Source organism: Schistocerca nitens, chromosome 8 (assembly GCF_023898315.1).
Source record: "Schistocerca nitens isolate TAMUIC-IGC-003100 chromosome 8, iqSchNite1.1, whole genome shotgun sequence".
Taxonomy (NCBI): Eukaryota; Metazoa; Arthropoda; class Insecta; order Orthoptera; family Acrididae; genus Schistocerca; species Schistocerca nitens.
In genome coordinates this window covers 381,243,606-381,256,666 of record NC_064621.1, presented here as the reverse complement: position 1 = coordinate 381,256,666, position 13,061 = coordinate 381,243,606, and the positions used below count along the sequence as shown (strand labels likewise).

Genomic DNA, 13,061 nt, shown 5'->3' with positions numbered 1-13,061 from the left:
TATCCACTTGAAGGGAAGTGACCTGGGGAGGCGATCAATCATACGGCAAGCGCGGCTAACAGTCATAGGCACTGCGGAGAGACTTTTTGAACACCCTGTACTAGGTGGTTATAGTTAAACTTTCCTTATTTAACACATATAACATGGAAACTAATTACCATATGAGTAATAAACTTGGTAAAATTAATGCCATGGACATGGGGAAGGGAAATAATGCAGAGTCAGTTCAATTGAAATACTTTTAATCTGCTGCTACAGTGCATTATACCATTACATACTGGTACCATTACCACTACAAAAGGTGCCCAATATGGCACTCATCAGTTTTCAGGAGAGTCTGAAAGTGCAGGATTGCATTCTGCACAGCAGAACAAAGCATGTCCATAGGTCTGCTGGCAACCTCTCTTGATATGCTGCACTTATGTGAATGTTCATCTGGTAAACCCTGTCCTCCAGAAATCACAGGGAGTGGTCAGGTGATCATGCTGGTCAAGCATTCAGAAACAATTGGCTGAGAATTTGATCATTTCCAAATGTGTTTCTGAGGTGCAGGTGAACATCATGAGCAATGCATGGTGGGGCCCCATCTTGTATGAAAACTGTTGAGTTAAATGTATCTCTCTCCTGTAAGGCTGGTATGACATGTTGGCGAAGAATATCACAGTAATGCTGGCCAGCCATGCTACACTGGTTGAGTGCCAACCTGTTCAAAAAAGAATGGGCCAATGATGAAGGTAGCGGTGAAGCTACAGCATACGGTGACATGTTCACCATACAGAGGAACTTCATGCACTGTCACTGGAGGTGAAGATATCCACACTCAGCAATTCTGTGTGTTCACCTCACCAATCAGAGAAAAATGAGCTTCATCTGTCCATAGGGTGGTCCAGGGCCAGCCCCTGTCAACTTCAATCCTTGTGAGAAAGTAGAGAGCGAAGTCAACATGTCGTTGGGTGTCCTGTCGTGCAAGCTGCTGTGCAATATGGATCTTGTTTGGATACCATTTGAGAATGGTTTGACGAACCTTCCAGACAGTGGACCACGAGATGTTCAACTGTCGTGACACAGCAACTGCACTGCCTGTTGATTGGGAATTGCATGCGGTGTTGTCTGTCATAGCAACAGCGATTTTATCAACAACCTGTGGTGCAACTGATTGTTGGCTTCTTCCCAGAGCGATGCCCAGTTCTCCAGTTGATTCAAACTTCTTCATCATGCTCCGCACAGCAGTTGGAGAAAGAGGACCCTTCCATAATCCTTTCAGCTGACGATATTCTAGAAGTGCAGTTGCAGCATTACTGTTGTTTTGATAATAGAACTTGGCCAATAATGTCCTTCTCCTATTGTCCAAGCTCAAATTGACACATCAACAAGTGCACTTGAACTGGTCAGGTGTGTGAGACTATGAATCACAATGATGAATCATGGCACCTGGTGGCCATAGTGGGAACTATATGGTGGCACTGTGACACAAGGAAATAATGCGCTCCATACTCTGGACATTAATGCTACCAAATTTGGTACCTGTGTGGTTATTAGTTTCCTTGTTATCATTTGTTAAATAGGGAAAGTTTAATTATAACCATCCAGTACTATAAAGCTACAAGGCCTACACCCATAGCACTATATTCTGAAATACATCTGTTGTATAAGAAGTGAAGTTCAGAAAGCTGTCAACGACTATAACACTGATTTTTTAAAAATTTTTTTCAGGTCCCCACTCTCTCGCAGTGGTTTCATGACATGGTTCCATATTACTTCTGTTGCCACTGGCAGGATATTGAGGCTGTTGGTTGTGAAACATATCGATATGAAAGACGCCCAACACAGGATTGTATAGGCTACCAAGCACCTGCCATAGGTATGTGTAAGCAGTAATATACTCATTACTTTACTTTCTCATTTTATTGAGAATAGTGGCTCTCCTAATCTCATTATAGGATGACTTTTCCATTCTCTTCAGCACCTGTACACACAAAATTTCTTTTTCATAGTCCCTGTTGCCACAATAATTGTATGGTATGAGTGAAACATTGTAACTGGATATTAATTTAACTTTGCTGTGCTGTGCTGGGTTGGAATGTTTGTTCTGTGTGCATTTTGTCAGTTGACACCAAGTCTGGTTGACAAAAATTTGTTAAGAACCAATCATTCAATCCAGCAGAATAGTCAAGGAGAATTGGAATTACATATTTACTTGGGAAGCCTCTAATCACATTGGCACCAGAAAAGTCTGTGTTTTTGTATTTAATTGGATGCTCAGCTAGGCAACTGAGGATAACATCAGGCATATCTACAGGAATGCTCTTCAAACAAATATGAAGATTGTGTCACTGTAACCAGCAAACTGTCAGTCCAATCCTTGCAATTTTTACTGGGTCTATTTTAAAGTCATGGCCATACCAAAGGGGTATTGAGGTGAGACATGCCATCGCCAATATCACAGGCAGAGATGGGACGCAAAAACAGAGAGAGAGAGAGAGAGAGAGAGAGAGAGAGAGAGGGAAAGAGAAAGAGAAAAAGAGAGAGAGAGAGAGAGCACTAAAGAATTATGTTACCTGGAAGAGGTATGCAGGTTCTCCTACCATTCATATGTCTTTCTTCTGCCTCTGAGAGAAAGCCTTTTCCTCAGCCCAGTGCAGGAAAAGCATGCTGACATCACAGTGTCATTTCTTCCAAGTAGCATATTTAAGAAATGACTGCTACCAAAGAGACGTCTATCGCTAACATGGTATACAATGAAACAGTGAATTTGGTTTGCAACATTACCAGTAGTTAGCAGTGAATACTGCTGCCTGCAGTTCAGTAGAGGGTGAGTGCACAACTTTTTAAATGGCTCATCTGCACAGGGGTTTATTAGGGTGGGCTATGAGATCAGTCAGTGAAATACAGATATGTAAGAGTAAACTGAGCAATGAAATTGAGAATTAAGGATATTAATGTGTGTTTAGCACATGTTAGATTTATATCGTTGCTTTATTCATAGAAGCTTGCTTAGTAGTGAATTATTGTCCTGCACACAATGGTCCAATTGAATCTGTAAATAGTTTTAGCACTGCAGTGGCAGGCAATAAACAGCTCACGACATCACAGTCACCATAATTCCACTATGTTCATAGCTCAGAAACTTATAAATTGAAATCATTTGTCTGGAGTTCAAAGTTCTGCATGTCTTCTCCAGTGCTTCAGTTCATTCCCCAAATTCAGATTCTACAGTCTCCTCTTTATTTCCCAGTTCATATTCTACATTCTCTATTTGTTTGCTGACCATTTCCACAGTTTTTTCATGAGTTTGTAGTTTATTTTCAAGTTTTTTAAATCTAATCTCCATGTCTCAGACTTTGGATTTACTGTGCTTATTTTATCTCCAAGTTCACCTTTTAAGCTTCCAATCTCAGATTTTATACTTCATCTAGGTCAGATTTTACATTTTCCAATTTTGAATCTAAACTTTCAACTAATTTGTCACTCAGTGCATTCAGTAATTGAGCAAGTTCACTTCCTGGCACCCAACCGTGCTCCTTTGGGATACCAGGACTGATACCATCTCTACTAATATCCTCTGATCCATATTCACTTGAAAGGTTCTGCATCTTATCAGCCATGGCTGATGACTAGCAACACTAGATATAGAATGCAGCTGATGCTTATACTTAACTTGCGGCTGCTACAATGTCAATTATTACTGCCCTCTTTTGCAACACATGGAGTGGGCGACGGCACAGCATAGAGACTCAGGCTACGGCATAGCTTGGTCACATTGCAAGCATGGTGTTGACCAGGCAATGGTGTGAAGACAGCCGGGTGATAGCATGGAGATGGTTGGGCAATGGTGAGGAGACGGCTGGGCAATGGCATGGAGACTGCTGGGCAACAGGGTGGATACGGTCAGAGCATGTATATGTGTGTGTGTGTGTGTGTGTGTGTGTGTGTGTGCGCGCATGCGCGCGCGCGCTTGCGGCACAGCAAGTGAGAACAGACACACTCACCGGCGCCAGTATGGTCAGTGACATCTCTCTACAACTGCCACATGGACTGGCGACAGCGAGAGCACGACAGCCCTGCAAAATTCACACAGACCAGCGGTGTCCCGAATTTGTGAAAGATTGTTGCACAATATATTGTCGCATGAACTCTTACGCTGCCACCTACTGTTACATTAATAGTCATATATGCACAATGACTGCACTGCCCGATTGTTACTGTTATGCACTGTGTACAGCTCTGAGCTCCCACACTAACTGTTCGCAGGCGTATACATTTCCTGGGACACTCGATTTCAAAATATTTATTAAGTGGAAAGGAACAGTCTAATCCTGGACGAGCCTACCCAATTGCAATGTTACCAAGGGTTAGCGGTAACTATTGCTGCTTGCAATCCAGCAGAGAGCAAGTTCACAACCTGTTACATGGCTTGTCTGCTCGGAGGTTTTGTTGCAGACCGTTGCTTTATGCCCTTACGTAAACAATTATTAGGATGTCCTGTGAGATCAGTCAGTGAAATACAGATATGTAAGAGTAAACTGAGCAATATCTGCAGCTCATGGTCTCGCGGTAGCGTTCTTGCTTCCAGAGCATGGGGTCCCAGGTTTGATTCCCAGCAGAGTCAGGGATTTTCACCTGCCCCAAGATGACTGGGTGTTGTTGTGTCATCATCATCATCATCATCATCATTCACCCCCATTATGGTCAGAGGAAGGCAACGTAAAACCACCTCCATTAGGACCTTGCCTAGTACGGCGGTGCGGGTCTCCCACATTGTTCCCCCACTCTCTGTCAAGTAGCATGGGTCTTCATTTCCAAATTGAGCATTGAAGTTGAGAATTAAGGATGTTAGTGTATGTTTTGCACACTTTGCTTTATTCATAGAAACTTGCTTAGCTATGAATGATAGTCTTACACACAATGGCCTAATCAAATCTGTAAATAGTTTTAGCACTGCAGTGGCAAGCAATGAACAGTTCACTTCATCACAGTCACTATAATTCCACTCTGTTCACATTTCACAAACTTATAAACCAAATACTAGCTTCTGAACAGTCCTATAGGCCTGATCCTGCCTTGGAATCAAAACATGAGTGGCCCCAGGCTCTGCTAGGCCATCTTACCTGCACGGCTCCCAGCACACCAAAGACCACGATCTCTGCCTTGCATCTCTGTCCTGCATTTTGTCATGTGACACACTGCTCTAGTCAAATTATCATTCATTTACAAACACTTTTCACAATATACAAATACTTGAATCAAATACATTACACAGTTCTGTACACACTTATTCTATCCCATTCTATTATATTTTCTTAATACAATTAATTTTATTTTAATACATTACACAAACCAGAACAGCAGTTGCTCATCAGAACAACTACTTAATTCTTTCTTCCTCTTTTGCATTATGTTATTCAAATGCTTTTACAAGTATTAATACATAAAACTGTTATTAAATGAATAAAAAATGAAATATTGGTACAAATTCCCACACAAAAGGGTAATAGCTTTTTGTATTTGTGAATGACTCCATTTTACGTGCACAGTTTCACCTGTTATGTTACAGGCTCACACAGCTGTAGCCTACTGGGGTCATTCAAGTTCAACAACAGAATTCTTGCAGCAGTTTTCTTATGGTATTGTAAGCTCTCAAAGTTCAGTGAGGGGATTCTGAGGCAGATACGCTAATTGACTGAAGACTTTCTAGTTTAGTTAATTTCTGCTAACTGTGGGCCGTAGCGAGTTGCAACAGTGAACAGAAGGTGGGGAGGATATGTATAATCCACTTAACTCTCCCCCATCGTGGAAATTTGGTGCTCCCAAGTTTCAGTTGGTACAGTCTGCTGTGGAGAGAAAAAATATTTCAAGAAAAATCCTTCTAAGGCTCACTCAACATATTATGGGAATTGTGTGATTGTAGGTTTTCCTGACATAGGAATATTCTGAATGTTTCTTGGGTATTCAGCTGGGTGACATCATCCAGAAGGTGCAATATTTCAGCAAGCCCAACTTCTTGTCTTCTTCAGGCATTCCTGGTGACTGACTGACTTCTGCTGAGCACCATCTTTATATTCCCCCTGTCCCCTCTCCCCCTCCCACAGCCTCTAGTAAGCGAGCTACAGACATAGACTTTGTCCAGTGGTGGAAGACGAGTGACAGTGGGACTTGATCCTCAACAGTGACACTACACTGATGCCAGACACAGGTCTCTGTGACATGACGACATCGCATCTTTATCCTCTTCAGTCGCCAACAAGAGAGTGAATTCCCTCATAGGTTGCTACTGTGCTTTGATAATGCTCAAGAATGGGTCCCAGGCCTTGCATAATTAAAAGCTGCTGTCTTTATTTATTAGTTTGTCATATTGTCAGATCGCTATGGCATCTTCTAATTTTGTCATGAAGGTGTTGGACTGTTGCAACAACTTGGTGCCATAGTAATTCATGGCATGGCCATGGGGAATGCAGTGCTCTGCCACAGTGGACTTTGATGGTTACTAGTTGTTTGTTTGGCATTTATACTCAGTGTATCTGTGCTGTACAGTCTATAAAATCCAGATAGTCTGTTGTACACACATTTTCCTGCACTGGCAAGGGATGTGGTAGACTCCCAGTTTTTGGAGTCACAGGTCTTCTTGACTGATCCCAACAACTCTTTCATCTTGGCTGGTGGGCTGAAGATGCCCTTGACATTATGTTTCCACTGTATTCTTCCAATTTTTGCTGATAATTTTCTGATGTATGGGATAATCCCCATCACAGTAGGTTTCTCTTCATCCCCAGCACACAATGGTCTCAACTTCTTCAGTCTTAAGGCATGAAATATCTAGCAGTTGCTGTAGTTGTTCATGTGGAACACAGCCTGTAAGTGCTGCAGTTTGGTTGCTGAACTCCCATGCATCATATTTTGCACAAGGGCTTATAGACAAGTGACTCCAGGGCTTCTTCAAAAGCCTCCATAAACATATTGGTCATCGTTGATAGTAGCGTGAAACACATAGCTAACCCATCTGTTTGTTCATAGTATTTTCTATGTTTATGACATTGTACCTCCTGAGGCGTGTGTCATACAGTGATTTAATCTTGCACATACATTCAGTGATAGAAGCAGATAATGTATGCAAAATATGCTGGCAGTAGAGTTAGTAGTAAAGAAATAATGTCTTGCCTGAAACTGAAATTATACTGCATGAATAGCATAAATGCAGAGAGCAATAAACTATTTTCCTTCCTTTATTTTGTGGAGAATGTCAGCACGAAAATGTTTTTGAAAAGATTTTATAATTACATGTAAAATTGGTTTGAAGTCGCTAAGTGCTCTCATTCTTCAATACTGGATGAATGTAGTCTAGGTAATTTGTGCACTGTGAGTTATGCTGCCTTGAGCCATAAACAGAATTTCTCACTGCAGTACTTGCCTTACTGCATTGAACCTTCCAGGTAAGATTTTACCTCTTATTGAATTGATTATTACAGAGCACTTAAAATTTTCATATTCTGTCAATACGTGAAATATTTAAAAGCAAGGGAGTGTACATTTGGGTGTCTGTGTGGTTGTGTATGTGAATGTATGTACTATTGCTAGAAAAATAACTAGTTCTTGAAAACTAGTAGGAATCCTGTTTTTGTTTATGCATTTCTGCACTCACATGTTAGTCCACTATAGGAGACTGGTTGCCTTTGCCTTATTGTAAGTATTTCTTCATCCAGGAATTTCCATTACTGTTGTACTGAAATTCAAATATTTGTTAACCCTCTAAACTGTCAGGTAGGCAACCTGCAACTGGAACAATTCACCATTTTATTTGTGTAGTGTTATAGTTGTTTATGAAAATTAGGGCTGCCAAGCAACTTAAGACACAGTTACAGTAATAAATGAAGAAACAAAAAATGGTAGCTTGGGCAATATAAAGCTTAACAATCATAATACATTTTGACTTTTCTCTCAAAACATAAGAAGCTTGTTCAGTAAGAAAAATGAACTTCTCATATCAGTACACGACAATGAAAAATCTAATGGCATTTATATAGATGTATTATGCATAAAAAAAAACATTATCTAGAAGTCTCAGAAACTGAACATATGCACCTAGATGAATAGAATTTAGTGTCAAATTACTGTAGGCATAATACGAGGAAAGGATAGTGGTTATATACTCAAAATTAGGAATAAAATCTCAGACCATAGATCTCAGTGGATACTGAATTTAACAGCTTTTTGAGTGATGTACTTCCTTAGACTTGAAAACATGCAGGAACACAGTTCCAATGGTCCATAGGCTCTCAACACGAAGTGTTGTAAGCTTAAAAAAATAAATTGTTAAAGGAGGTTACTAAAAATACTTAACAGAAATAACTAGTAAGTGATCATATGTGAAGATTTCATTTCAGATAATTGTGACAGAGCATCTAGTGCTGCTGATGTCTAACTATGGTTAGACCCCCATGGCAACATTTCCAACAAGAATAGGAGGAAGTAGTGCAACAGTGATTCATTATTTATTTCTGTATCCAATTGTCTTTAATGAAATACGTGTGAGCCAACAATTAATATTTTATCTGACAATGGTAATCCAATGCCAGCAAGGAGGCACCCCTTCAGTCAGGTTTACCTATGAAAGGAAAGGAAAATTTCACAGGACTTTAAATACTGATTCAGTTTCAAATCTCAATACTCATATGTACTACTTTGTCAAAATATAATTTTATAATAAACTTGAAAATTACCTTGCATACGTTTGTGGTAATGTTTTCTTTTACTGAGAACAAGTACAGAGTGCAGATAAAATTCTTCATAGAAAAGAGATTGTTATAAAAATTTTCTAGTTTTTACTTAACTTGTTATCTTGGTTTAATATATTTCGATGTCTTTCTTTGCTCTGTACATAAAAAAACTAGTTGCAGGCACTTTATCTATCACACAGAACATTTAATTCTAATCTTTTTGGCATAACACAGTTTCAGCATTCGAAAATGTCTGAACTTCAGAATAAGACATTACACACTCAGAACTGCAACTTCCTGTCAGCTTCATACAACAACCTTCAGCTAATTAGAACAAAGACTATACAGGATGATTGTTATTAAAATTGCATACATGAGATGGCCCCCATGAAAAACAAGTGATCATAGGAAATGAGACTTTGTGGAAAAACTTGTTAGGATGTGCAGAATAGAAGTAATGAATCAACCATTGAAAGGAACACATTTTAATTTTCAAATGAGAGGGTAACTTTAGATTCTGGGTTACAAATGTTCCTCAGTGTGATAATCATCTGTACCCATGACAGCCAGGAACTGCACTAGATATACCGCTTCACAATTGTCCACAGCAGTTTTTGAGAGGTGAACCATGGTACATTCAGCTGTCATGACACAGCTCAGGCTGTATTTGAAGATCACACATCACGTCCAGTATTCTCAGACATCACAACATTAACTTCTTCAACAATTTGTGGCACAGTTGACTGAAGACCCCTCGCAGGAGCAATATCCAAATCACCAGTTAATTCGAACTGCCGAATCATGTTCTTCATCCTCGATGCTGTAAAATGGACCTCTCCATATCCCTTTAATGCATCGATTCTCACAAAGTGCAGCAGCACTATTGCTGTTGTTTTGATAAAACAGCTTTGTGAGTAAAGTCTTGTTAACTGTCTGCAACTGTAATGCACACTTATGCTTTTGTTTCAACCCTGTATTGCCATACCCGTACTGGTAACTAATGACAAGTCATATCACAAACACTGCTAACAATGCAAATCCTGCAACGCACAGTCTGATCATTCCCATAAAGTTTGGTACCCATTTGGTAAATAGTTTTTATTCTAGACTGGCTCAGATAGTGAAAGTTTAATTACAACCACCCTGTACATACAGAAAAGATAGGCTTTTACATAAAAAAATGAATTACTCGTCAATAGTCTTTATGGAAGTTAGTTTGAAAGTGTATAATTAAGGATTGTCATGCCAACAACTTTAAGTATAATTAAAACTAGATAACGAAATTTTGAAATAAATCAAATACTGTATATGAAAAATAATTAAGTTATTAGAAAAGTAATAGAATTAATGTTTCCATAAAGAGATTTCCACTCTGCAGCAGAGTGTGTGCAGATATGGAACTTCCTAGCAGATTAAAACTGTGTGGCGGACTGAGATTCGAACTCAGGACCTACACAGTTTAAATCTGTCAGGAAATTTCATATCAGCGCACACTCTGCTGCAGAGTGAAAATCTCATTCTGGAAACATGCCTGAGGCTGTGGCAAAGTCGTGTCTCCACAATATTCTTGCTTCCAGGAGTGCTAGTTCTGCAGGTTTCACAGGAGAGCTTTTGTGAACTTTGGAAGATAGGAGACAAGGTACTGGCAGAAGTAGAGCAGTGAGGAGGGGTCGTGAGTCATGCTTGGGTAGCTCAGTTGCTAGAGCACTTGTCCACCAAAGGCAAAGGTCCCGATGAAACCAATTTTCCTTTGGAAAAGGTTAAGGACTTTTAAATAGAAACTGAGAAAATGTGTGGCTGGCATCTGGGGTCAAAATATCTTGTACTAGGAAGAGAGATCTGTATATAATGCAAATCACTTGCTCTAAGCAAGATTAAAAAATCCACGACAAACAGTATAGTAAGATTCTTCAGCATATCACCAAAAAGGCAAAGAACAAATACAATGCATGAAAAAAATCAAAATTCCAAGAACAAGAGACATCTGTTTTTCTAATTCATCTGATAGTAAGATCATAAAAAATCAGTAAGTCATTAAAAAGTTGTTACTCTTCTGGCTGTACTGCTGTCTCAGCCAAAGCACTAAAATACTGTGTTAACTTGGTAGCGCCACCCTTCAGATACCTTTGTACATCATCAATGAGTCGAGGTGTATTTCTTGAAAACTGAAGTAGTAACACAGACATACAAAAGTGGAGATAAGCAACTAACTTCTAATCATAGACCTATCGCCTTTCTTCTTGTGTTCTCAAAAATGTTTGAAAAAGTAGTATATGATCTCAAGAACTCATTTGTAGGAGAACTAAGCAACAAAAAAGACCCTGCTGGCATTTGCTGTGATCTTGCCAATGCTCTTTTATTTTGTGGGTAACAAAATTCTGCTAGGGAAACTAATACAAGCGAGCAAGCAAAGTTTTGCATCATATTCCATTAAAGGTCTTCCCCTTCCATAAATGGAGTCATATCCGAATAGAAAACAGAGTGTCACATTAATAAATGATAAGCAGGAATAAGATTAAACTAAAAGTAGAGAAATGTTAACTATGGTGCACAACAAGATTCAGTGCTTGGCTCATTCTTGTTCTTTGCCTAAGTAAATGGATTACCCGTGACACTGGAGGACCTTCCAAAAACTGTAATGTTTGCTAATATAACAAATACAGCTGGGGATTATCGGAACATGCTTACAACTGGTTTACCGCTAACGGCTTAACCCAGAATACAGCATAAAGTTGTATTATGCAATTCCAAAAAAATCAAAGTGACGTAAAAACAGTATTTATTCTCCAAAAGTATGAAATAGGAATATTCAGTAAAGTTGATAACCAAAGAAATTGGACAATGTGAGTTTTTAATTTTCACACTAGAATTACACGGGAAAACACAACTCTCACAGGCAATGTATTTGTTGGTGAACACACAATATTTTGTACAGGATGGTTAGAAACAGTCTGAAAAACTTGTAAAAGAGTAGCAGAGGAGCTTGTCCTGAGTAATAATTGTTCAGAAAAAAATTCATTATGTCGCGCCATTTCTGAGTTAATTAACATCAAATTGAAGTTAGCAAGTCAGGTCATTGTGCACATAAATTCAAGCACTTGCATATGCTAAAATGCATACTGCACAGACATCCCTAGTTCAAATGATCGTTATCAGTGCCTTTTTCAGATGTGATAAATTTAATTTAGCTGAGGAAAAGCTATGTTTATTCAGTTCCAGAAAACCAAATGAAGAACACGTTTGGTGACACTGTGTCTAGCAGGCTGCTCGAATTTGCGTGTGTGGTGACCTGACTGGCTAACTTCAATGATAAACAACTCAGAAACAGTGTACCACATCAGTTTTTTTCCTCAGCACAGCATCCTCTGCAAAATCATTATGAGCTTTTCAGACCATTTCTGACCAACCCATTTGAATGTTTATCCATTAGTGAATGGCCTCTGTGACTTGGATGCACAACCAGCCATTCTAAATGACATAAGATTATAATAAAGGTGTATCATCAACAACAATTAGTGTAATTAATCAGCAGACAATAGAAACTTTCAAAGTGGCTTTATAGGTAATGACCAGAGGGATATGTATAATGGGACAGATGCCAATTCCAAATTAAACATGTTAATTGGATTTGTCTGTGCTTTGGAAGATCAATTTTCCAAGGAAACACTAAAGCATGCCCCTAAGATGACACCAGTAAAGCCTTGGATAACAAAAGGGATAAAAATACTATATCAGAGTGCATTCAACCCGGGACAGGCGGGAGATATGGGAAAAACCCAGGATTTTTTTCATTTGGGAGAAAACCAGGAAAAATCCGAGATTTTTTTTAGAATTCCGGGAACTTTTCATTGTTTTAGTTTTCAGTTAATTTTTTGTAATTTTGACTGTTAAGAACCAATACCCTAACAAAGGATATTACTGTATCCTGCTAAGGCAGAATAATACTGCAGCAACAAAACATGAACGAGAGAAAAAAAAAAATGAAAATAAAACTTAAGTTGCAAAGGAAATGCACCATATACAACAACAAAACACAGTGCTCATACAAGCTGTCTGACAATAGCAAAATGTATCAGAGGCTTTAGGAAGACTGTGCAATGCTTCAGAACAACAAATTGCCTCCGATGAGCATGACGTCACCATTGTTTACATTAGATTTGCTTGAGCAGTTGCGAGCGGGCTCATGCACATGTGCAGTTGAGTCTCCCACTTCTACCTACAGAAGTGTGGCTGTTAGCTGTATAAGCAGTTGCAGCAAGCAGCCAGATACTGCCCAGAAAACTTTTACAGGCACGAGCAAGCTGCCAGATTCATGCATGCGCAACAGGTCCTGATCTTGGGGGCAGGGGC

At 39.3% G+C, this 13,061-nt stretch overlaps 1 protein-coding gene across 2 annotated transcripts in view; it reads left to right on the top strand.

Moving 5' to 3' along the window:
* The window catches only part of LOC126199085 (protein mesh), a 272,891-nt gene that overhangs the window by 161,021 nt on the left and 98,809 nt on the right, over window positions 1-13,061 (top strand). For both annotated transcript variants that reach the window (XM_049935832.1, XM_049935831.1), the window contains exon 12: window positions 1,714-1,861. In XM_049935832.1, the coding sequence (XP_049791789.1) occupies window positions 1,714-1,861 (148 nt within the window). The remainder of the gene's footprint in view (window positions 1-1,713; window positions 1,862-13,061) is intronic.